We start from the raw sequence: 26,766 nt of genomic DNA, 5'->3' as shown, positions 1-26,766 counted from the left end.
AAATATAAACTATAAACTAAACCCAGCTATTGCAGTTTTCCATTGGTGGACATCAAGCTGCTAGCATTATTGCTAAAGATCCAGGTCTCTCAAGTGGAGTAACTGGTGGAAATGCAGCCTCAACATGACTCCATTTAGTGGAGTACTATTTTGGTATCTCCTCCTGCTTTGTTGGGCATGAATCCATCAGGGATTTCAGTGTGCAGAATGCAGGTCCCCCTTATCTTGCTAAACCTGGACCATGTGCTTGTGTGGCTTCTAGAGCAGCTATCAACATAGCACATGCTCTGACTGCATCAAAGGGTCTCCTTAAGATTAAATAATGACTCTACTGGCTGAACACAGGCCTGATCACCAAATCCACAAACTGGAGATGGAAAAAACCTAGGCAACATTGGGGGGCCAATAATATGAACGGTGGATGCTTGTCTGTCCCTGGCTTGGATTCCTTGGTTTTCAAACAGAGCCCTGGGTACAAACTCTACCTTGCACCAAATTATGCCCAGGCCCTCTTTATAAAATTTAGAATGGGGTATTTGAGGGTACGGGAATTCACAAACAAATTGAAAGACTCAACAGGGAGTGATTGCCTATTGTGTGGTGCAATGAAGGAAGACCCTACTTATTGTTTTGTTTATATGCAAAGGTTTGATATACCTAAGAATTAAATGCCTCAAACCACTGCTTACACTGCACGACGTTTGCACTTTAAGTGATGCCAACCAGTATCTTAGAAAGTCTGATGATTTAGAAGAATTTTATTTTGTGGCGAAATACATTCACTGAGCCTTGTTAAGGAAATGCTTACTGCTAGCACTTTACAACTGAGGGCACCACACGTGTTATTGTTTTCAGCTATTTTTTGTCTACTTTAAGAAGTTACAACCAGACTATGTTTACATTTTTTCTTATGTAACGTAATTGAGGATTTTTTAATTGCTAGCTACGTAGAACTGGAAATATTGTCTTAATTGCGGATTTTTAATGATGTAGGAGAACAATTAACTTTATGATCTTGTATGTGTATACCCAGGACAAGGGCCATTTATGTAGAAATGGGGAGAGCAGTTTTTGTGGTATTTTCTGATTAATGAAATAATGATTTCAAGTAATTTAATGCTTTTGATGTATTTTTCCTGATGACTATAGTCGAATCAAGGATTATCAATAAACAATTAAATAATGTGGTCTAATGTAAGGATCATTTACTCCTCTGTACGGGTAAAACATGACTAAGTGTTGTAGTGGCAAACCGGATGTGAAGGGCCCATCTCTAGCAGCAGATGGAGGATATCTGAAGTTGCCCCAAACCAATGTTGAAGGGCTATATTCTGTAAAGCTAATTCAGAATACCTTTAAGGTGGTCTAAAATCTTTCATATGCAAAGGGTTTCAAATAAGCCCCCTACCTTAGCAGCAGGAGTTTTTGTGCAAGTGAAATGTGTTATCACAGGCAGACCACATGGTTGTGCCACATTAATAGTAAAATAATTTTAAGGATTCATGACACTTCCACCGGTCAACCATTTATTTACTGCTTGATGGCATTCGGAAGGTACTGGAACATTAATTTGTTGCAATTGTTCTTCATTCATTCTAGTAACTCTTAAGTTCAGCAACCTAAGCTCCTCTCTAATAAGGAAATTATGAGGTTTTTCAACACCTACCCCTCCAAAAATGTTTTTGGGCTGGAAATTTTTAAAAGGTTCTAGATTCTAAACAGAGATAAAAATCACATTGGGCACCAATTATGATCATTTTCTTGCGTCATCTGCACACTAAAAGGGGCCGCAAGGCCCCCACAAACCCCCTCGGGCCTGTAGCAGGTTTTATGGCCGAGAATAGTGCTGCATCAGAGGTAAGTCTCTGGAAAGAGTTGATCTCTGGGCTTAGAACAAGAGAAACCTCTACCCCTGGGCATCCATCAGGTTTACTAATTGACAGACAATACTGTTGTGCATTTACTCCTAGAACATCTAGGAACCAATTCTTAATAAACCTTCTTTGAATGAATAGATGTTATCACTAACTTCCCTACTAGTTTCATCACTAAAACGGGCATTTACATTTGCAATATATTGACTTGTATACACATTATTTTGCATTGGTAATACAAGCATTAAAAAGAATGTTATCAAAAATATGCAGGAAGCAAGGGTCTTAAGGCATTAAGACACAACTCGTATCACAACCTCAGTGTCTCATTAACACAAGGGATAGTTGAAAGGCTACCTGACAAAAATACATCAGCCTTCTAATAGAAATTATGTGGCAAGCAATTGGTTAAATATTGCTCATTTCAACCCCCAAAATATTGAAGCAGGCAAAAAATGTGAGTTTGTAAAAATGAGCAAATTGCCAATGTTTAAGCCCCTAAGCAGGATTGATATGCGATGGTGAACGTATTAGAATAGCAGCTGGCTTCTTCTTATCCAGGGAGTCCAGCCATGTGTTCCCGTTCTGCCTCTCTCCTCTTTGGTTCAGCTATTCATCACAGGTGTACCCCTCTTTGCATCGGCTCATTAGGAAATTTGAGCTTCAGCTCGTTATATAGTCTTATGCCAAGTTTTGCTAAACGCCACCCGTTTCCTTGTCAGCCACTCCTGACTTGTGGGTGTCAGTGTAATGTAACGGCCATTTGTATAGCATCTTTCACCATTGGTATGGTCTTAATGCGCTGTAGGTTGAACACGCTTGGGGACTGAAGTCCAGGTATGAGAAATTAGTCGAAGAGTTCTAGAATGTGTGTGCATTTTAACCAATACAAAAAGTAGGTAGAGGTGGCCAACTCCCTGTCAGTCACCCATGTTAAGCTGGCAAGTGGGTGGGTGCACAGAGGTAGTCTGAAGAGTGCGATTTTACTTGTGCAGCTAGACCACATTTTATTGTGGGGGAATAGCTGCATTCTAATGGCAGAGGTGTTGTGCAAAGTGTCTTAAGTTCTAGTTTGAATCTTGGTTCCTCCCATGGGCTTTGCTTCCCATAGGGTTTCTATTGATTTGAAAATATGAAAGTACAAATGTCAATCATGATCTGTATATGCCTTGATAATTTGAGCCCACCCACATTAAATCTTTAGACTGCTCATCAGCAAAAATTTAAATCTAACGGGAGATTTGATTTTTTTTTAGACATTACATTGAATTTGCAAAAATAACAGTTCACCCGTCAGTCATGATGATGTCAGAGGCTTATCTAAAGAGTGTTTTTCCACAATCATAGCCAATCCGCTGTCTGCTTTGTAGGATTAACATATGAAAATCAGCCTATTGTTTTTGTAATGCAATGGCATTTACAAGAGGTCTGAAATTAAAAAATGAGATTAACACATATGATGGAGAATTCCTGATAAATCTTAATTGTTCAAGGTCATATTCTTCCAAGACAAATAATCAATTATTTTACATCATAATAAAGCAATACAATGGGTGTTGTAAAATAAGGCATAATTCTAATGTCAAAATGACAGCTGTGTGAGCAAAGCATTATTAATAAAAACTGAGCCCATCTCTAAATACATTGAAACAATCCTGTGCGTTGCAAAAATACTTTGCATCTTGTTTTGGACATCCAGGTCCTAATTTTGTTTTAGATTCTGTGAACATTCTGCTTGTATAACAAAATGCAGATAAGCACATTAAGTGCTGTGGTGGACATAGATACAAAAAAAGTAAAAGGAATATACAAATATTAAAGTGCAGGCCATGGCATGACTTACTTGTCAAATATGAGCCTTGCCTTTCACAGCAGGTCCATAAGCCTGTTTATTAAGTGCACTGCAAAGCCAGTTTGTGTGAAACGAAAAAGCAAAGAATTCACATACATGTGTGTGCGCCCGTGTGTTGCAACCAAAATGTTTTCAATGCACTAGTGAAATAATTACAGTCCCGGCTTACTTGCCTTGGCTTGTACAATGCTCAACATAGGATTATGCATACACTATGCAACAAAGGAAAGTTGTGACCAGGACCCTAGAATAGGCAGCGGGTGAGGTGAATCTCCTACAAATATGTCCTTAAAACCATGGCAGAGCACAGACATGCTGAGACAGATCCACCTCTGTCTCAGTTGTCTGAAAGAGAACTTACGACTTTGCCAAATCTGTGATTTGTTGAATTCGAGACACTACCATCATCCTCTGTGGAAGGGGCCTTGTGAGGCCCAGAATAAACAGCAACCAGAAGACAAAGGGTTTTAAACTGGACGTTGGAGTAGAGTCAGGACATGCCTAAGCCAAGAGCTTTGTAAGAGACCTTCTCTTTTCTCACAATTCATTACTGTAGAATCAACCTCCACTTTTTTGTGTAAATGTTACTTTCTTGACAGGTACATCTTTGTGTCAGCCTCATTGTGCTACCCAACCACGTTGCCCAATCACAGCTAATATACTAAAATATTTTGACTGGGTTTTAAACGACTTCACAGACACTTGAAAAATACAGAAAGACTTTGGGTGAATTAGTTCCCCTACTTAAATGTCCTCCTGGAAAGAAGCTCATACAGGTTTTCTTTCTCTTAATTGTTGTCTCTTGGGCGTGCTCCCCTCTCCCATGAAGAGTGTCTTGATAGAAGAGCTCCAAGGTAGCTAAATTACCCAACTATAACCATGCTACTTCCCAACCAGAGACCATTTTCTTTTTCTCCAGGATGATTCCCAGGGGGTTGGTCCATAAGGAAACTTGCTTTTCATATATGAACAGTGTTATTGACTCGCTTGACAATTGCTTTTACTGCTCTTCCTAGAGTTTTGAGCTTTACAAAGATACGTTTCCTTTGTTTTGGCATAGATCCAGCGCTATAAACAAAATTCCAATGTGCCGCAGGAACAATCTGCGTTCTAAGAAAGAGGCCGAAGTGACTTACACGAATCCAGCGCTATAAACAAAATTCCAATGTCCCGCAGGAACAATCTGCGTTCTAAGAAAGAGGCCGAAGTGACTTACACGAATAACCAGGAAAGAGCAGAAGACTTGTGAGCTGTGAACACTAATCCCTTGCGCACGTTTGATGAGCACTTATCCGGAAGCGTAGGACAGTTTTCGGAAGTCCATTCTTTCAGAGAGTTTGACAATCACAGTAAAGTGAGCAATGACCCACGTGAGCACGCGCAAGGCCTGCAGGTACGCTTGGACAGTGGTCCTTCGGGGCTTGCACAGAGTTTTTTCAACAACTCTTATTACATAGATCTCTAATCTCAAATTCTTACCAGCGCGATGCACCATCTTGGAATTCTTGGAGAATTATTATGAATGGTACCTATATGGCATGGTCTATAAACACGCTACTCAGCAGTCTCAAACGTACATGATCTATTTATTTCAAACTAGAAAAGTACTTATTTCTATTAAAAAGCCCCACCATTGAAATCAGGATAATGTCCCACAAATACATCTTTCCTCCACTTGGTTCTCGTAGTTTTTTTTAGGCACACAAGAACAGCAGTTGCTGGAGAAGTACTGAAAAAGGACCTGTTCATTGGAAAATAAATGAAGAACTGTGGCAGGACTCTCTGCAGGGTTCCACATTACCTCAAAGAAGGTCATCTCTAAATTGCAATTTGATCCCCCTGCTCCAGCTTAAAAAGTAAAAGATCTAACTTTCTGGACAAAAGAAATTCTATTAAGGAAAACATTGAACTTTCGCTCTCAATCATCCGTGCCTCAGACCACCCTCCAAATCATCTCCTACAAAACTCCAATTGATCCTTCTCCTGATTCTGGTGACCCTGACAGGGCACTCAGTCACAGGTACATTCTGCCTGATGTGAGGAGGCTGTGTGTCATCTACCTCAGGACATTTGGAGAACAGTGATTGCAGAGTGGGAATGGATAACTCACGAGTAAAGCATTGGTCTTTGACATGAGGAGAGTCTGCACTTCACCAGTATGAAACCCGCAAAAGGGCTCACCTATTCATCTTTCAAAGGTCGATAAATCACATAACATAAAATGAGAGAACTGCTGTAATTACAGCAGAAGCAAGCGAGGGGAGTCCAGCATGAAGCGCCATTATCAAAACACAAAGTATCAATAGGATTCTGTGGTACACTCGGACCATGGATCCTCTACTTTTTGTGTCTCAGCTAATAGAACTTGCCCTTGATCAGGAAAAAGGTAAAGGTATTGCATTAGTGTTAGCCAAAAATTGCAAAGCATTGTTCTGTAAGCTCTCTGGGCCCTCAGACTATTCAGACTGGACCACAGAACTCAAATTCTGTAATAACATTGACAAAGACTTGTAATCATTGACCCACCCAAAATAATATCACAGGATATTTGGGCAGAGTTAAGGGCATACTGTAATGAGGTCACATGGGAGAGACTAAAGCATGAGACCTGGGAACCCCTGGGGGGAGGCAGATAGCTGCTGAGCTGTGATGCTGACCCTGGAGGTGTAGTACAAGGGATCCCCCAGTGGCCCCATCCATAACCTCGAATGCCAAATAGTTAATAGGACCCGAGAGCCTACTATGACAAACAAAGGACAAACTACATATGGAAAAGAGAAGCCTTTTGACTTAAAATAATGGTATCCCATTGTTGTCACTAACAAATGTCACTTAGGAGTTGGGAAAAGCTACAGAAAAGCAGAATGCAGGAGCAGCCACACTGTAAATCTATCCCACATCCAACACCAAGGGTTCGTGCTAATTATGGGGAAACTAGAGACTAATGCTAGTAGAATTCTACAGCAAACTAAGTCATTGAATGTGGTGGCCAGGAGAGAATCACTGCTTGACTACAAGATGGAGGATGGACATTGCAAAGCCTCAGTTAATGTGGCTGCAGGGCTATCCGCCACACAAAAGATCTTGCATGGGGAGATCTTAAGTTCTTCGAAATATACAACAATCAAAGTCTACTTCTGACTCACACACACCCAGCTACCACACATCTCTCACTTAAAACACCAATTATGAACCCCTCTAAAATATAAACATGGAACCGCCAAGGTGGAAATATGGGTGCTGGAGTCTGTTGGAAAGTTAGAGTGAGAGGTGGGGAGTAGAGGGAAAAGGGGCCAGAGGGGGCAACAGGGAAAATGCCAGCAGAGGAGGAAAAGGGAAGTGGTCAGAGTGGTGGAAGAGGGGAGAGAAAGAGTGGAGGAGGGGGAGACGAATAGAGCGAGAGTGACGAAATAGGAGAAGGTGAAACAGATGGTGGAGGAGGCACATCAGAGAAGAGAGGCAAAAGAATGAGCGGGAAAGACAGGAAAAGGAGGCAGTAGATGAACAACTGGAAGGTAGAACATTTCTTAAGATGAAAAGCAGTGGAATATGTCCAGGAAGGAAAGGGGGGGTGGAGTCTTGACATAGGCCAAGAGGATGCTCTTAAGCCGATGGAGAGAGCCTGGATCAAGGGCCAAAGGTAAGCTTCAGACAAGAACCAAGTAAAGGTGACCTTCCGTACAGCCCTATGTTGAGGGTGCCTTTGAGAACAAGCCAGGAGGTGAAGGGGTATAAATTCCCTGAACATGCTCCATAAAAATAAAAATGGAAGGTAGATTCTCAAACCGTCCTTTAATTGCATTTGGTCCTTTAATACACTTTATTAAGGCTAGTTCTCGTTTTCATAGGGCATCAGAACTTCAACATGAGTACACTCTGATATGAAGACTGAATAAGCTCTCCCCTAGATAAAAAGTAGAAATAGCACGAGTAACACTACATATGAAAAAGGACGGTCATTCTAGCAACTTATAAAACTGTTCAAGTGAAAGTGAAAAGCAACACATTCAGGAACAGCAAATGAAGACATTCTTAGGTTCTGAAGGCTTTTAGTCCACTCAACCGTTTGCGTTCCTATCGAGTCCACCAGTTGGTCACACCATAAGAAATGCACAACAATCTCTGAAATTGCAACTATGTTAAAGACAGAGGCATGTCAAATTATACTGAAAACTTTATTGCACCAAACTCCATGTAAAGAAACGTATAACAAAAATAGAATTAACTGATGTACTAGAACATTAACAGATTGTCTCAATGTAGCTTGGTCAATATGGAATAAATAGCACGATTTACAATCCAAATAAGCAACATTGAGCACATTTTTTTTTCAATAAGTTAACCAGCCGCCCTAAGCTTCTGACTGATGGCGTTTTAGAATACTCTATTAGAACATTGGAATGACTGCTTTCCAGTGAGGCCAACAGATAGTCAGTGTGTTATAATTAAGCTTATAGATCTGCTTCTCCAACGTTTCGCTATCTTAATGTCAGGCAACTTCACCCACACCTCCGCCAGGGCAGGAGTCATGACAATCCTTGGTGTGTGTGCCCAGCGTGTGAGGGTTGTCAAATCGCCAATAGATGGGCATTTTAAACCTGCGAGAGCTACTAACAGGCGGTTTTCTAATTGGGAGATTGTCTGCAATGCAGTGGATGTTCTAATAACATTAAAGCCCTTTAGCCACAAGTGCAACGCATGCCTTTCCCCTCCCTATAGCTAGTAGTCAGATGTGGCATTTCACGACATAAAGCAGCAGTTGTCGTACAAATGGCACCGGTTGCTAAACTGCACAACAACATGGAGTAGCTTTTCAAAGCAAAGCCTGCACTTCATGGACCAATCAAAACCCTGTGGTGTCCATAAAAGTAGCGTTTAGGTAGTTGAACACGTCCGTCATTAATTGCTATTTCAACAAATCGCTCACTCCAGTTTGAAGAGGAGATTTGGACCACTGAAAGCAGATGAAGGAATGCAGCACGGTATTGTCTAGTCAGCACAATCTTGGACCAGTGCATGTTGAAATGACATTAAACACCAAGCATCTAAAACTGATGATGTATATTGATTAAAGGCAAACTTCATGCAATGCATTGGCCAAGCCCGTGTGGTTTTGGCAGAGATTAACGATCAGTAGAATAATCAATTTTAAAGCAATCGTAATCAATGTACATTCTGGTTTCAATGACAAGATGAACAGTGTTTAATAATTCATAGACGCATCAGGTTTTGCAAATGCTGTTAAGTCATACTGAGCAGCAAAAATAAGGAGTACAAAGAATGTTGCCTTAATCTAGAAACTACAATGCAATCTGTGGAGGTAATGTGGCTGAAACAAAAACACAGTATTCAGTGTCTTTTTCCTTCACAGCGCACATGGGAAACTCATGTTGTGGATCGCTTTGCATGGCTGATTTCTTTAACTTAGTTATTCAGTAGTTTATAAAAACAGATAATTCAACCATGGCAAAACGGTCATGATACTGTTAAAGAGGATGCCAGTGTGGAACGTCAAAGCAGCACTTTCTTTCGCTGTCACTGGCAGTTGTGCCTCTCACTGGAGTCCTTACTCCCTGCAGACATCGCTTGTCACTAACTTAGCACGCAGCAATGAGGGCCTTAACAAGAGGGACAGCTGTTAATATCACAGTTCGATTGTTTTCTCACAATGTATGCACAGTCATGCAGCACGGTCTCAATTTCTTCATCAGCAACATTCTACACAGGTTGTACATTCAGCACACATAAGACTAAAAGAGTTCACAAGTCCCCTAAATGCATACACTGGTAAATGAGGTAGAACTTTGGGAAACAAAAAAAAAAATACTAGCCACACCATCTAGGTGAGGCTTGTTCCGTACATAAATGCTAGCGCTCCATAAAAACACATTTGGAAAGCTTTGCGTAAGTGTTACGTTACAGTGTGTGGCGTCAAAACATTGAAAACGTAAAAAGAAAGTGTAAACAAAATCAAACACAAATTAGAAGTTTGATTATTAAAAGTTCTTCAGCAGAAGCAGTTCACTTGAGTCATAGGAAGCTGGAATCGGGAATCCGACTATTAATGCAATCGTTTTAAGAAAACATTCCACAAACGGGGAATGCCCAGAAATGATTCGCTTCTAATTGCACACTTCAAGATAAATGACTGTAGTTGGTTTCAACGTGATGGAAGTATTGGGGTAAGAAACAGAACTGCAGTGTGGTGAGAGAACTGTCCAAGCAACTAGGATCCGGGCACTCGGGAGGCCAGCAAGGGAGCAAACATGTCTATGGTCTTCAGATTAGGTGTGCGATAGTTTTGTGCCAAGGGGGCACACATCACCTGTTTGCCAGGAGATCTGGCAAAAATAAATTGTCTTCAGTGGGGAAAAGGCACAGATGATAATAGTGCAAAGCTGTGGCTTAGTTGCTGCAGTTGTTCGAGGTGCTGGGTGTCGTCCACGAACCAACAGAGAAGGCAACGTCGTCACTGCACACTAGTTTAGTCCACTGAAGGCACTGCATGTGCATTTTACACACCCAATTTTAATAGTACGATAACCCAACTCCCTACAAGTCCAATGCTTACAAGAACAAGTTAAAACAGAACGTTTGCCCAAATAGCAATTAGACAATATTATGCACGTTCTTGGCTCATTTTCATTCAAATAAAGCCAAACAAATTGCCCGTTTTGAGACCGAACAACTGCCAGGCAAAGAAACCTTTTCTGAAAACGCCAACATATTGTAGGCTTTTGTAATAAGCAGTCGGATCCTTGGCATGTAGTGTGTCAAAAGAGAATGCAGAGAAACCACAATAAAGTCCGTTTGCTGTTGAGATGGGGTCCAGGTTCATAGTGTACAAATCAAACACACCTGTGCATTATTTTTTTGTGCAACACCACATGTAAACGTCCAGCGATAATAAGGTTTCTCCAAAAAAGTCTCCTTAAAAGTAAAGCCTATCCCTTTAAGAAAGCGAGTGTAGCAATGATTAAAACCACCGCCAACATATGTGGCTCATTGTTCAGTGATAGGGCAGACTGGTACAACTATTTCTTCTTGGTTTCCTTTGAGCAGACATTACCAGGTTAATGCCAAGTTCATTGTTCCAGCCCAACTACGTCAGTAACATGCTCCTGCTTCGACGCACCCTCCTAGCAAGGTTCAAGGAGCATTACATATTGGAATGCAACAGACTGTACAGTGCAGTTTATATAAGAGGCAAGCAAACTATACCCAAAGGCAGCACGAGAAGAGCTGGGCAGTTGTGGCTTTCCAATATCTACATCCATAGATCAGGTGGCTCAACTCCGCTTTTGTACAAACACTATGGTAGCTGATGTAGCCCCACTCTAGCTTTCTTTTGCCTTTTTTTGGTGAAGTAGTTTAATATAACTTTAATAGCGAGATGAGATGAAGTCAAACCTGTTTGACTTAGTTCATGTAAACTGAAGTTCACTGAGAAGCGTTGAGGAGACAACCCCTCCAAGCAAACGACTGGAACAAGGAGGAAAAACACCCGCCGCTGCTTCATTGTCGCAGTCCTGTTATGGTGCAGTGAATGTCCACCTTTTCGGATGTCCGCCCTTCACGGAGGAAATGGCTAACCTGAGAGGGTAGCTTATAGAAGTATCTGAGCGACGTATGGTGAGTGAGTGCTCGCGATTGCAGCAAGAAGAGGCAGGTCGTTCGATTCGATCCTGGGAGGAAAAAAAAAATAGAATCATAAGATAAATATAGCATGCTCAAGTGACAGAAGACCTACCATACAAAAAAAGAACCAAAGGAAGCGACGAACCACTGAAAGGGGACCATGCATTATTATTGCTTATAGGCTAATCTGTGGGTTCTGAGGAGAGAGATGTACCCCCGAAGGCTTGTGCTTCCCATCTAGGAAAAACAAGTAGCCATGTTGACAACCCACTGTTTTTTTTTTACCTGTAGATTCATTTTGGTTTAACTTATTTAACTGGATTATGGGAATGTCAATTTCTTATCTACTTCATGATTTAAACCAGCCCCACACCGTTACCTGACTCGGTAATGCCCCCAAGGCGAGGCGCGTATTGCTATTAGTACCCCGGCTCATAAGACCGGGGTACTAAAACTATTTTCTTTTTCTGTTCTGAAAAGCTTCAGCGTTTCGGAACAGAAAAAAACAAAAAGGGAAAATTGCCTGCCAGGGAAGGGAAAATTAAGTCAATTTTCCCTTTCCATGGCAGCCATTGAAAAAAATAGAAAAAAGTAAACTAAAAAAAGGGCCGCCATGGAAACGGGAGAAGAGACTACATGTAGTCCCTTCTCTTTCTATGGCCCACATTCAAAAAGTAAACAAAAAAAAATGGCCACAATGGAAAGGAAGAAGGGACTTGTACTCCCTTCTTCCTTTCCATGATGGCCTATCGCAGATCAGGAGAGGATGCGCTGGGGACAAAAGTTTTCCCAGCGGGTCCGCTCCCGAAATGGACTCCGACAAAGGTAAGTGGGGGTCAGGGGCGGGGAGGGAATTCTGTGGATGGAGGGAGGAAGGGAGGAAGTGGAGAGGGGAAGTGGGACACCACTTACCACATTCCCCGGTGGGGGAAGATGGCAGCCTCCAGCCGTGAGGCTGCCCGGAGAGGGGTGAATTACCACTGGTAATGCCCCTGTTCCGAGCCTCCTGATTGGCTGAGAGGCTGACACCCCCCGCCAGGTTCTAATCTGAAATAAACACAGACTTAATTATCAATAGCGAGATAGGTCTTTGAAAAGTAAGGTTACAATACACAACTTGATACTTAACCTGAAAGCCTAATTCTACAGAGAAGGAACAATGTGAAAGCTAGAGCATCACTGAAGTGGCTTGCCCTCCTTAATCCACCGATTTACCTCCCGACGTGTATCCCCTTAATTATGTGATTACTTGTCCTCTGTTCAAAAGGTGTTTGTCCTCCCAGATTGACATTCCAGGAATATGTTCTAGATCCGATGTCACGGACATTGTAGTGATCCCTTTACCTACGGCCATTTTGGGATTAGACATGGGTCACACCGTATAGTGGCACAGCTGCATCCTTTATCTTTGTATCTCTGATTGGTGACAATGTAGTAAAGCTCATGGTGGCACAAAATTACAGTAAAATGGCCTCACATGCAAGTAAATGTGCGCAATTTCATCAATAGGAATACCATCTGACGTGTTTTTCCATCTGTGGTTATCTTAAGGTGTGACCCATCTGGATGGATCTGAGTAATCAAATAAAATAAAAAATAAAGACTTGCTAGTTTTGTAAAGGAGACATGAGTGGCATCCAACCCATTGCTAGAGAATAAAGTCCTGTCATGAGCAATGTAACAAAGACTAAGACGTGGGAAGTCGACAACGCATGAGCACAGTCTGTGGCAAGCAGGTTGCATTTGGATTCAGTCCCACAATTTTTTAAAGGGGACTGTTTGGTTAGGGCAATTTCACCATTCCCATACAATTGTTTTCTTCTTTCTCTTAATAGGGGGTCCCCGCAGATTCCCATCTGCCCAAATTGGGGCCCAGTCCCCCTTCTCCATAACCTGCCACACCTCCCCTCAGCTTCCCTCCTCCCCAATTTCTATATACATTATTTTGGCAATCGAACTGACAGAACCAAACAAGTCACTATAAAAAGTGTGGGGGTTAAACCACTACAGACCTGGCAGACATACACCCTCAACTGCCCTTTTTGCATTACTATTTTTGCTAGGCAATCAATTTTCCAGTACGTGCCACCACAACCAGTTAATCCCATAAGGTTAGTGGCAGAAAGCATAGAGATACCATTTAAGCAGCACGTACTGCTTCTAAAGGGACAAAAAATAGAAATAAACAGAAACAAACAGAAAAGGAACAATCGAGCGTGAGAATGCCAGATGTGCGGGCTGTTGAACCAAAAGAACGTGAAACCCACTCATCTCTCTGCTTCACTAGGGATATAATCCTAAACTAATGCACCCTCGCCACCCTTAACTAGAATTCAAGGCCCGAACAGACCACTGCAAACACTAGCAGCCCGGCATATTCCTTTGTTCCTGTATTAATTAAAAGCAGTTACATGGACAGCTGCCTGCATGTGTTTCACCCCTGCCCACCGCCATGTATCTGAGGTAGTTCTCAGTGCTTGGCTGAACATCTTTCGGTACACTAGCCAGGGCTTCAGGGCTCTCGTGCAGAGTCAGCCCTCGGGACCTTCCAAACGTACATTGTGTAGAGGAGGCATGCACTGCTTCCCCCAACACCTAAATGCTCTTGTTGAACCCCTCATGTATCTTGCAACAGCATCTGTAACCATGGACGATGGCTTTGTACTCACCCCAGCACAACACCAAGCTCTTTCACATGAACTCTTGTGTGCCCTCGCAGGTACTCCGAGAGCATTTTACTTTTGAAATAAAACTCCTGGAGCCGGTTCTCAAGATGCATGACACACTGTAAACATGACAAATGACTGAGATTAGTATCTTAAAACAAAGTAATCCTATTCAAAATTCACACTCAGTTCATTTCGATAAAATACTGCAATTAAACATTCAGTAACTGGATATGCAATTGATAACAATAGACCTTATGTAGCCATGCAAGCTTAAAGGGATACTCTAGTAAAAAATTTTATTTCAAAAATAGATAGGCCACATTAAAAAAAAAATACTAGCATCCTCCGTTTTAAAACTTCCTATGTAAAGTTTTGAGCTATTCAAGCTCAAAATTCGAAAAAGCAAGCACAGGGGCGCCGCCATTTTGTGAAATGGAGGCACTCCTGTGCTGGCTTTTGCTTTTGCGGCACTAATGAAGGAAAAGCCAGCCAGCTGTAGTAAACAAAGTCTACCGCTGGGTGGCTTTCCCTTCATTAGTGCCGGGACTCGGAGGACGCGGACCGGAGACCAGAGCAGGAAAGCTGCAGCTGAATCTCGGTAAGTGCTATTTTTTTTTTTTTTTACAAAAAATAAGCACTAGCTGCGTTTTTTTTTCTAAGTTTTCCGGGCTGGAGGAGCCCGGAAAACTTAGGAATAAAACCGCAGCTTTAAAAACGTTGTTTTTATGTTTGCGGTCGCTTTTGAAGCGGTTGTTTTCCGCAACGCCGCGTTGTGTCTGCCTGAATCTGCTTTTCCATTTGGGGCTCTCGGGCTCCCCGTGGGGAGCCCGAGAGCCCCAAATGGTAAAGCAGATTCAGGCAGACACAACACGGTTGTGTTGGAAAACGCTGCGGTTTTAAAACCGCAGCGTTTTCCAACACAATAACGTTGTATTTATGTTTGCGGTCGCTTCAAAAGCGACCGCAAACATAAATACGTTTTTAAAGCTGCGGTTTTATTTCTAAGTTTTCCGGGCTCCTCCAGCCCGGAAAACTTAGAAAAAAAAACGCAGCTAGTGCTTATTTTTTGTAAAAAAAAAAAAAAAAAAAAATAGCACTTACCGAGATTCAGCTGCAGCTTTCCTGCTCTGGTCTCCGGTCCGCGTCCTCCGAGTCCCGGCACTAATGAAGGGAAAGCCACCCAGCGGTAGACTTTGTTTACTATAGCTGGCTGGCTTTTCCTTCATTAGTGCCGCAAAAGCCAGCACAGGAGGGCCTCCATTTCACAAAATGGCGGCGCCCTTGTGCTTGCTTTTGAGCTTAAATATCTCAAAATTTTACATAGGAAGTTTTAAAACGGAGGATGCTAGTATTTTTTTTTAATGTGGGCTATCTATTTTTGAAATAAAATTTTTTACTAGAGTATGCCTTTAAGCTGGTACACAAGCCATGCCTCTGTGTTCAAGGAATGGAGCGGATATATTATGCAAAATGAATCCCTCCAGTGATCAATGACCCCTGTGAATACCTTTGTAAATATTAACCATTAACAAGTGATTTGTGGCGGCCACCAGAGGGTGCAGGCAAAACGGCTGCCAGAGTGCGCGCTCCTTCCCCTACATTCGAGTTTTTGAGGAGACCGAGAAACGTAGTACCTGCATCCCCGAAAAAGCGATCCCTGGCACATGCAAGGCCATGGGAACCTGCTGGAGCCCTATAGGCTCGAGGAGCTTGGACATTGACCTGGCTGGACGTGGCAGACTTGCGAGGTGACAAGCCTGCTGACGGTCCCAAGCAGTGCTGTGGAGGGAGGAGGAGCCGAACTGTGGAGACGAGGCCACGGGTGGAGGGAGGCTGAGGCCGGCAGGCACAGCACCCCCAGTGAAGGAACAGGAGAGGCCGATACCCCACCCGAGAGACGCGAGGGACGGTGTGGTGAAGACCTATCTCCCTCCCCTCCCGGGAGGTCAGGCCCTGCAGAGACGTGTGATAGAGGCAGCAGAGTTCGGCAGCGGCTGCGACGTCGCAGGCTGCACCAGAGGGAGGCTTGCAAATGCTGCGAATCTCCAGATTAGTTCTGGAGCGGAGACTCCCTGCCCCCGCACGAACAAGAGTCCGGCAGAGAAGGCGCCCGCCTGCTGGGAGGATGCCGCAGGTGGGCTGCCGCAGATCCCTCATCGTCCCGGCCCCCAACACAGTATGGGACAGAGGAGACGGGCTGGCTGGAGGCGGCGCTGAGGCCTTGAACCACGTTGGGGAACAGGGGAGGAGACAACCTTGGAGGTATCCGGAGTGAGAGTTGTGATTCGCGGCCCATGTAAAGAGCTTGCTACGAACGTCCACGTTGTGCCAAACACCAGTCACACAAACGCACTGAAGAGCCTGGGGGTCTTTGGAGCAACGCTGCACAAACCACTCAGACTACTAAGGAATCAGGGAAAAGTCTTCCACACTACATGAACCTTAATAAACTGCTAAGGCCCGTTTATAATTCCACGAGCTGGCCACTCTCCCCATAAGGAGAGGGGGGGGAAATGCTAGATGATTGCAGATCTGTCAGCCTCCGTTTAACTGAGAGGCAGATGGTCTACCAGAGGCCAAGTGCAAGGATCCTCCAAGGGCCATTCCTGGTGTGGGAACCTGGAGTGTTGGGCTTGCTGGGAGTCTCCAGACCCTGCCCCTGTGCACGAGTGGAAGGTTTGGAGGGAGCCCTCGGCTGAGGTGACAGGGGCTGGGAAAACCCAGGGCCCGCACCAGCAGTTGCGGCACACACGGGTGCAGCGCGCACGGTGCCCCCACAGCGGGGAAACAGCAGCGATGGGACGAGGCAAGTGGGACTATCCCGGTGGGGGGTGGGTGACCCCCCCCCAACCCCTGAGGACCTCAACTGCCAGGGAGAGCAAAGGGGAACAGAAGGGCCCACGCAGAGGAGGAGTAACAAACTGAACCTCGTGGGGGACCCCCCCGCCCCAATATATGGGATTGTGCCCTCTGGGACACCTGCACAAGTGTGGAGAAAACAGCAGAGTATCGAAGGGGGAGAGGGGGCTCCCACTGAGGAACAAGACCGGGAATCAACAGAGAAAGGAGCCGGCCTGTTTGAAGACCCTAGTTAGGAATCCAGCACCATCTCCGGAGGAGAAGGGGGGGCCATTAGCCTCCACTGCATTGACCCGCTCGGGACTCGGCTGGGAGAGGCACCTGTGTGTGGAAGTGATCTAAAGCCAGAATAAACCACACGCCTCCTGAGTCTTCCCCTTTTATGCAAGCCGGAAACAACGGTTGGGGACAATTATGAGCTGGTAGGAAAACCTGACGTGCTTCAAGTAGCAAGGAGATGGCGGGGCGCCTGGGGACCTGCTGTGCCCCTGGCAGCGGTTAGTTCCATTAAGAATGATATACAAACCATCCTGGAAGAAATTAGAGGGATGAGGACGGACATGGGGCCAAATAGGCAGACCTTTCGGCCAAGGTGGTCACCCTGGAGGACAGAATGGATGGGGTGGAGGCCAACCAGGCCTCCACTGGTTTATTGAAGACACAAATGGAAGCGCGCTTCTTGGAAATGGAGAGACGTGAGGAGGAGTTGCGTCTCAAGGTGGACATTGAGAACTGGGAGAGACAACAACCTCGGGTTCTTTGGGCTGCAAGAGACGGACAGTGAGACTCGATGGGCCGGAAACAAAAGATGAAAGAAATAATCGGGATGGTCTTTGATTCAAGGGAAGGAGTGAGAGTCATCATAGACAGGGTGCATCGAGCCAGAGTTGGATCACGTGGTTAATGCTCAGTCCTGGTGCACTTGCATTATTTCAAGGCAAGGATCCTTGAAAAGGCAAAGCGCATGAAGGAGGTGACCTACATCGACTCCAGAGCAGCCATTTTCCAGGATTTGTCCAACCACACATAACAGACGGAAGCAGTGTGGGGCCCTCACTAGATGGCTTCAGGAGAAGCGGGTGAGGTACTGATGGGGCTACCCTTTGCTCCGGTGTTTGAATGGGAGGAAGAAAGGTATTGTCTGGTGGCGGAGGAGGAGATACGAGTCACAGGATCTGGTGGGCCGGTGGGAAGGCCCCGCTTCGGAAGTCGGAGTACATGGACTGGACCCCAATCGGACCTCCCCGATGCCCAGAATCGGTGCGAGGAAAACGCAGGGCAAAAGGAGTTCGGAAGTTCCAAGAACAAAAACACCTCCGTCACGAAATGAAGACACCTGAGAGGAGGGACTTCTCTATGTCCGCATCCTCCATTGTAGTTTATTTTTTCTAGGTCCCCCTGGAGGAAGGGGTCTTTCTGGTTCTGGAGCCGGAAGGTCAGTGGGGGAATCCCCGATAACTGCTGATAAGGTGGTCTGTTCTTGTGTTAAACTTTGATAACAAATTAGACTGAGGGGGAGTGCTGTAAGATAGAAATCTGCAGTGAGGGGGGAGGGGAGATCCAGAAGTTGGTTGAAGGTTTTACCTAGAGTTGGGTGGGTTTTTCCACCCCACTCGAGCTGATGTAGGATAGAGGGGGGAAGCGCATCTAGCCAACATGTGGCACAAGGGAGGGGTTACACCCCTGGTGGTTCGGTAGGTGTGCCCAATTTGATGGTGGCACAGGATCGGACGTCTCAGACCAGAGTTGGGCAAGGAGGAAGTGCACATGTGACAGATGTAAGGTACACCATGAGGAAATTAGGGAGTGACCAAGGAAGGGGTATGGTTGAGGTAGTGGTGGGTACACTGAACATGAAGGGATTGAACTCCCAGAACAAGAGATCTTTAACCAGAAACTCGGGATCCTCTTCTTACAAGAGACTCATTACAGGCAGGGGTCGGAATCGTCAATAAAGGGTAAGGAGCTAAGTAGTAATTTCTGGGCCTCGCACAAACACTCCATTCTGCTGGGTAAGTCCTTTCGACTGACGGGAATCCAGGTCAAGAGGGGATTCGGGGGAAGGTTCCTGGGTATAAAAAGATGTACATGAGGGGACGCAGATCAAGTTAGCTACTCTCTAGCCACGCAACACGGGGCAGCTGGCATTTCTCAGTCAGATTTTTAAAATGATGGATGGTTGGGCGGAGGGTGCGACACTCCAGGGGGCGGGGGGGGGGATTTCAACCTGGTGGTGAACCCCACACTAGACTGGTGGTCCGCAAAAGGTACTGGTGTTAAAGCATTGACCAACTTTGCCTTTCAGAATCTCCTACGGAACTATTTTTGGGCGGATGTCTGGAGGAGGCACCGGCCGGGTCTGAGAGGCTACACGTTTTTCTACCCCCCCCCCCCCATCAGACGTACACGAGAATAGATCTCCTCCTGGTCCTGAGGGAACGGATAGGTGAGTTGGGGGCATCTAGGTTGGAGGCGATCACGTGGTCAGACCCGGAGCTGTTGGTAGCTAACTGGCGACTACCGGAGTCCGCACAATGCTTTCGTTGGAGGTGCAATGTTAACATGTCCAGGGACCGGGTGTTTAGGAAAAGGAGATACAGGCCTACTTTGAAACTAATGTTAATGGGGAGACTGGCAAGGCAACGGTTTGGGAGGCGGCTAAGGGGACTACTTATCGCTGAAGGGTCTCATAGAAAGAGGGAGAGGGGGCTAATCGAAGGGGGGCTCCAGAAGGTATTAAGGGTGCCGAGGTCCCAAATGACCATGGCAGGGGCTGACGGGGAAAAGCTCCTAGGTGAAATGAGAGATAAGAGGCAGGAACTCCACATGGTCCCGATAGGGGAGGTCGTAAAGAAGATGATGCACCCGTCAAAGATATTACGAAAAGGGGACATGTTGGGGACCCTCCTCGCTAACAGGTAGAGTGGAGAGGAGGGTAGAGGGGATACGGGATGAAGTGTGACGCATTGTGAAGGGGGCTGGGGACATTGCAGGCTGTTTTGCAAGTTTCTACAGAGAGCTATACGCTACAACGGAGGAGTCAGTGGGGGAAATGCGGCGGTATCTGGATGAAACAAGCATCCCCAGGCTCATGAAGGCAGAGAGTGAGAAGCTAGATGGCGAGATAACTAGAGATGAGGTCCTGCGGGCCATTCAAAGGTTAAACATGTGGAAGGCCCCGGGAGATAACGGCTTCACTGCCGACTTTTATAAGCAGTACCAAAGTCAATTGGCAGAGCCCCTGGCAAAGCTATTTAACTCCAAAATGGGAAAGGACACGCTGCTACCATCCTTCCTCCAGGCCTTAATAGCAGTCATCCGGAAATTAGGGAAGAATCAGGCCAACTGTGCCTCGTACAGGCCCATCTCCCTCCTCAACGTGGATGCGAAGATCTTTGCCAGAGTCCTAGCCTCGCGCCTGGAGGTATATCTCCCCAGGCAGATCCATCCTGACCAGGCAGGTTTCATGCTGCACAGGCAGGGAGCGGACAACATCCGCAAGACGCTTCACATTTTGGAATCACCGGCAGCAAAGGAGGATGGGGGATTCTTTTGCTGGCCTTGGACGCTGAGAAGGCATTTGACCGGGTCAGTTGGTCTTTCATGGGGGGTTTTCGCACCCATATGGGTGGGTCCAAGATGGAGACACTGTATTGGGAAGCATCGGCCAAGGTGGTGATAAACAGAACAGAGTCACAGGCCTTCCAGCTGAGACAGGGCAGACGCCAGGGGGTGCCCACTTTCCCCGCTGATCTATGCATTGGTGATGGAAATATGGTTGGTGTTGATTAGGAAAAACGTGTAAGGGGCGTCATGATTGGGGGGGTGAACTGCAAGACAAGTCTCTTTGCGGAGGATGCCCTGCTTTATCTCACCAGACCATCCCACTCAGTTCCCCAGGTCTTGGAGGGCCTGGAGCGCTATGGGAGGTTAGTAGGGTTCAAAATCAACATGGGGACGTCAGATGCGTATATGGCAGGGAGCCTGTCGGAAGCAGAAAGGGGATATATTGCAGGCATTCCATTCATGGTGCAGGACGACACCTTTCGATACCTTGGCGTCCAGGTGATGCAGCGTTTTGAAGACTTCTCCCCAAAAACGTTCTCCCCCTCTGGTAAGTCAAAGAGAGATAAGGGGCGATGTCGGGCTCGGGACCCTCATGGATGGCCCAGTTGAATTGTAAAAAGATGACCTTTCTCCCCAAATTATTTTTCTTATTCCAGATGCTGCCCATAGTAATACCTACCTCATTCTTCGCAGAAGTGAAGGCAGCTATGTTGAGATTCCTCTGGGAGGGGGCCAGGCATAGGATCGCATACAAGACACTGATCTTGCCAAAGGAGGAGCAGTGAGTGGGGTTCCCCGATCTGATGACTTACTACAGAGCGGCCTAGCTCCGGATCCTAGTGGATCACTTTGACCCACATTCGTAGATCCATTCGGTGGCAATGGACAACGCGGTGTTAACCCCGGTCACACTGGATGAATGGTTGTGGGTCCCCCAGGGCCTTGGTCATAAGGAGAGTGATGAATCGCCAGGTGCCGTGCTCTATATGGAGGGAAGGGGGACAATTGGTGGCTCACAATGTGGCAGTCACCTCTGAGTTGTATCTGCCGCCCCCAAACCCCCGCTGAGGGATGAAATCGCAGAGCCACTGGCCTTCCAGTTGTGGTAAGTGGCAGGTTTAAGCAGAGCGGGGCAAATGTGGGAAGGGGATACTTTCATCTCCTTGGCCGTGCTGGAGGAGGCCCTAGGCCTCCATAACCTGTCACTGTCTGTTTTTTGCAACTGAAGGGGGTGTTGTTAGAGGACCAGTGGGGGGAAAACCTAAGGAGAGAGCTGACAAAATTTGAAAAAATCTTGCTCACACAGAGGGGTTCCAGAGGGCTGATAGTGTGGCTGTACATGAGGATACTTTCACCGATCCCACAGGACCCCTTTCCATCTAGAATCAAATGGGGGCAGGACCTGGGGAGGGATATTGGGGACCCCTTATGGGCTCAGATGTGCAGGAGTGCTAGCCACTCAATGATTTCGCTCCAATATAGACATCAGGCCCTGAAGTTGGCACATAGATGGCACTATCCTCCAGCAAGAATCGTGAGAGATACGACTGAGCTGTTGGAAGTGCCATAGAGAAAAAGGGGATTACATCCACATGTGGTGGGGTTGTGCAAGGGTGAAGGCGTATTGGAGGGAGGTCCTGTCATGGATAAAAGGGGTAGATGGGATTCAGAGGGAATTCTCACCATGGCTTCTCCTTTTTGGGGTAGACACGGGAGAGGAGCTGGAACCAGAAAGGGGGCACACGTTTCAGGTCATGCTGGTCTCGGCCAGATGTTGCCTGGCCCAGCGATGGAACAGCCCACGAATGTCGGTGGAAAACAGTGGGTATTAAAGACACGCCATATATGATTTCGAGTACTGCTTGGATGAGACCAGGTCCGATACTGATGGTTTATGGTTGCCCTTCTTTGAAAAGTATGGGCGGAGTAGCTGAGGGGGAAGGGAGAAGTTTGGGAGGTGAGAAAGGGGTGCTCACTAAGAGGGGAGACAGACACTGCAATGGAGCAACCTTGGACAGTGGGCAAACTATGAGCATTCTGGGAAGCACTCTCGCAAATCCCGGACAAGCGTACCTTTGAGACATTAGGTTGGTAAGCGGATGCCATCCTTGGTTGCACACTTTGTGTGGATAATTGAACTAAGCTGTGTGGGGCGGGAGGAGGGGGAAGGGTTTCAATGTGTTGGTTATAGGGGTAAGCCGTGTGGCGTACCTGTGTTTTGAATAAAATGTCAATAGAGTTTGATTTTGAAAAAGAAAGTGATTTTTGCACTGACTGGACGTTTGGCTAGTGAGTTTACAGCAAGCCTTTTCCTGAGTTCGGGGGCAGGGGATTTCAAATCAGTGCTTAATTTGTAAAAGAAAGTGCCAGGGCCCAAATATCTTGGCCCACTAATGCCGGCCACAGCGCCGGCACCTAGCTCACTGCTAGATCAGCCCATCACACTGCTGGTGCTCTATGTCGCATGTCTGCTGGTGCAGCAACTCCTGGCACGGGCCAATAGTGGGATGGATGTGTAGTACAATATGATATGATATTTTATTTATATCGCGCTCATACACAAGTGTTTAAGAGCGCGACAAAGCAAAGGAAGGGGAACAAGGGAGAAACAAAAACAAACGATCTTACTAGGCCCAGTGACATTAAGAACGCGCAAGTGCATGGAAAAAGGGAGGAAGGGGAAACTGCGAGGGGGGAGCGGTGGAAAGTGCGGAACAAAGGAGGGAAACAGAATAAAAAATAAGTGCAATAAATAGGTAGTGCAGCTATCAAGTGGCAAGTGCATGATTAGTCAGAGTATATCTGATAAGTGCAGAGAAACATGGGGGACTGTATGGATACAGATACCAGTGCAAGGGGAGACTTGGGGGCAGTGCAGGAGGGAGGCATGGTGAGCAGGTACCTGGGCCCGAGAGGAACAGAGGGTGGCCAGGTGCATGGTGCTGGGAGAGAAAAACAGATCAGCAGGGGAGAAGAGGGGCAAAGGCAGAAGCGAAGAGGAAGGTCTTGAGGTGGTTCTGGGACCAGAGATGGTTCGCCTAAAGTTTCAAGGTGGCCAGGAGGCTGTTCCAAAGGGAGGCCCCAGCCGAAGACAGGTCTGCCCCCAACTCGTTTCTTTGAAAAATGACTGAACCTGAGGGAGTTAGACGTAGAGGAGCGAAGGGCTCGAGAAGGTAGGTATTTGCAGAGGGATAGTTGAAGGTATATTGGACCCAAGTCCTAGAAAGCCTTATGGACAATGCAGAGGGTTTAAAATGTAATCCTTGTATCCACTGGGAGCCAATGAAGGGATTTCAGAGCTGGAGAGATCCGATGCAGGGCTTTAGGCCAAGGACAAGTCTTGCAGTCCTGTTCTGCATTAGTTGTAAAGGGCGGAGAGTAGAGGCAGGTAGATTTAGAAAGAGGCTGTTGCAGTAGTCCAACCTAGAGAGAACCAGATCTTGGGAGACAGTGAGCTTCTGAGGGAAGGAGAGAAAAGGAAAAGTACCTCTAAGGAGGTGCAGTAAGAGGTTTGACGTTTTAGAGACGTCAGAGATGTGTGAAGAGAAGGAAAAAGTGGGGTCAAAGAGGACCCGAGATTCTTAGTCTCACAGGTAGAGTTAGGAGGCGGACCAAGGGAGGCCAGTCAGAGAGAGAGGGGAAAGGATGGAGAAGGTGTTCCATTGAGGAGGATCACGGTCTTGTTGGCATTTAGGCAAAGGCCATTGGCGGCACACCAATTATGAATGGCAATTAGGCAATTGAAGATGAGGGAAGGGGAAGAGGTGTAAGAGGGAAGCATGAAGATGAGTTGGGGGGTCATCAGTATAGCACTGGAAGTTTGAGAAGAAAATGGAAATGCAGTAGGCACCAGATATTGGTTGAAAAGCCAGGGCGAGAGGTTAGACTCCTGGGGAACACCACAGGTCGAGAGGGAGAGAGAGAGAGAGAGGGAGGGAGATAACGAGAGAGAGAGAGAGCGGGGGAGAGAACGAGAGGGAGAGGGAGAGCGAGAGAAAAGACACACACACAGAGCAGCGTGCGTGGCTATACTGCAGGTCGGTAAGGTGCTCAAAATACATTTCAGTGGCTGTGGCAGAGACTTTCAGATGCATGTTCGAACATTTCCAACTTAAAGAGGTCGCAAGGTACCAGTTAACTTGCAAATCTGTGATAGTTAAAGTGAGCAACACAAAGCGACCATTTAAAGATGTGTTTATATCCATGAGGTCTACTATCTTGACATGCAAAACAATAAAGTTGCTTCAAGGCACTAATCAAATGTTTTTAACATCATGAATACCATGACGTTTGTGACAAAGAGTCTGCATATCTTATCTACGTTTATTACAAAACTTTTTACTACAGGTCTTAAATGAAAATCACTGAAAATACCATGGGGTTAACTAGATTTTTCAACTTGACATTATCTTGTATTCTGGGACATAGTTTACCATTGGCATTCAGGGTGTGAAAATTAAAGCCAAAATGATTTTAAAGTAAACTCTTGACATTATTAGTACACCTTGAAATCCAACTATTTGAGCCAAAGTTTGAGATCCTCAGAACTTCCCCTCCAACCCCCCCCCCAACCGCCTCGCACAGCCCCCCACCCCCACTAGACATTCTCTCGGCCAGCCAGAGTCGATCCCACTCCCTCCTTTTGGAGGCAGCAGACAGCCAGCCAGTACCACTAGTAGTGGTCACTAGTTCTTTTTCACCCACTTCCACAGTGACGCACGCACAGTGAGATTGAACGAGTGACAGGCTTTCGGCAACTTGTTCAATCTCGCTGTGCGTGCGTGGAAGTGTGTTGCCTGGCTAAAGGCTGGCTAATTAAAACATTTTTTTACAGTTACTCTGACACTCTGACTCCTTACATAATGTTATTCTAGTCTATGCAGTGCTCTCCTACCATAGTTCCCTTCAGTTCCCCAATGGCACCAGTCCGACTCCTCAGTCCTCAGTCTCCAAAGGAGTAGTAGAGGCCATGACTACTGATCCTGAGGTCCGACTGCTGGACAGTGGGGGACGGGAAAAAAAATGTTTTAAAATAATTTACTGCCACTCACACTTCCTGCCCGTGCGCTGGGACAGTCACAGCCCCATGGCACACATTCAGGGGTGACCCGTGACCCCTGAACCACATGGCACCCCGGCAAACCAAGGAGGAAGCATGGCGGGCCAAACATCACTTACATTAGTTGAAAGTGGGTCGGGTCCTCACCAGGAGCAGGACCTGACTCGCCGCAGCATTTGTAGGCTGGTCCCCTGGCCCGGCAAGCAATTTTCTGCTAATTGCTAGCCCAGCAGCGGCCCAGCAATGAAATGCTCATTTCTGTCACTGCCACCGGGTTCGGCAATATAATATATTTTTGTTGCTACAAGTACTACTAATAGCAAATAAAATGCATTATATTGTCGGGCCCAGTGGCAGCAAGAGCAATGAGCATTTAATTGATGGGCCACCACCAGGCCCGTGCAGTGAGGTGCCGCTGCTGCAAGGTGTAGTCAGTGCAAGACATTATATGCTGGGCCCAGTGGCAGTGATGATAATGAACATTTCATTGCTGCTGGGCCACTGCTGGGCTCATGCGGTGCTGCACCGTCGTCGCAGGCCCATCTCCTCCCCCCCCCAAAAATGCAAGCCCCCGAGCCCTGCAAGGCCTGCAGCTGCTGCTAGTCTGCTATGAACACCATGGAGTTAACAGGCCAGCTGAGCTGCTGCAGAGCCAGGCCTTGGTGGCTTGGAGGTGAGTGCTAGTTTTCACCACCCGCAAACACTGGCACACATTTAGCACTGTTTTTTGGGTTGTGCATGGTACTCTGAGGATGTGTGGAGGGTTTTGAAGCATGAAATAGAACGTATTCCCCAAAGAGTGTGCATGTCTTTCAGCAGCACTGGAGGACCCTTCCATGAATTTAACTGAGAATCTGTGCGTTATGGAGACCCCTTGGTGCACTCCGGTGGAGTCAGTGGACGTTCTTCAGGGTAGGCATAATTGAATGATTTTTGCATTTAGTCTTGGTGGGGAGGGCTGGAGAACATGTACACAGGAAATTCTGAATTTTGGACTTGTAAGGAATAGTTGATTTGCACAGAGCTGGAGGGAGTTGACAGAGGCCAACATATGTTTCTGCAGATAAATGGGAGGAGTTGGAGGAAGCACCACCCTAAGCTATTTGCCTAATTTGGTCATCATGTGTCAAATGAATCCAGGAGTACTCTTGGCATTCAAGCAAGGATTTGGCAAATGTAAGGCAGGGGTGCCGGTAAAACACGGGAGCAAAGTGAACATTTTTACAATAGTTTCTATAGTATGTGGGA

The 26,766-nt window shown here is 46.2% G+C and overlaps 1 protein-coding gene across 3 annotated transcripts in view; it reads right to left on the bottom strand.

The window, feature by feature from the left end:
* Positions 1 to 7,882: 7,882 nt before the first annotated feature.
* The window catches only part of FNIP2 (folliculin interacting protein 2), a 457,199-nt gene continuing 438,315 nt past the window's right edge, over positions 7,883 to 26,766 (bottom strand). For all 3 annotated transcript variants that reach the window (XM_069631342.1, XM_069631341.1, XM_069631343.1), the window contains 2 exons: positions 14,034 to 14,149; positions 7,883 to 11,411 (listed from right to left, as the gene is read on the bottom strand). In XM_069631342.1, the coding sequence (XP_069487443.1) occupies positions 11,333 to 11,411; positions 14,034 to 14,149 (195 nt within the window). In that variant the 3' untranslated portion in view covers positions 7,883 to 11,332. The remainder of the gene's footprint in view (positions 11,412 to 14,033; positions 14,150 to 26,766) is intronic.

This window comes from Ambystoma mexicanum, chromosome 6q, assembly GCF_040938575.1.
Source record: "Ambystoma mexicanum isolate Mex_15411 chromosome 6q, UKY_AmexF1_1, whole genome shotgun sequence".
Taxonomy (NCBI): Eukaryota; Metazoa; Chordata; class Amphibia; order Caudata; family Ambystomatidae; genus Ambystoma; species Ambystoma mexicanum.
This window is presented reverse-complemented; position numbering and strand designations above follow the sequence as displayed.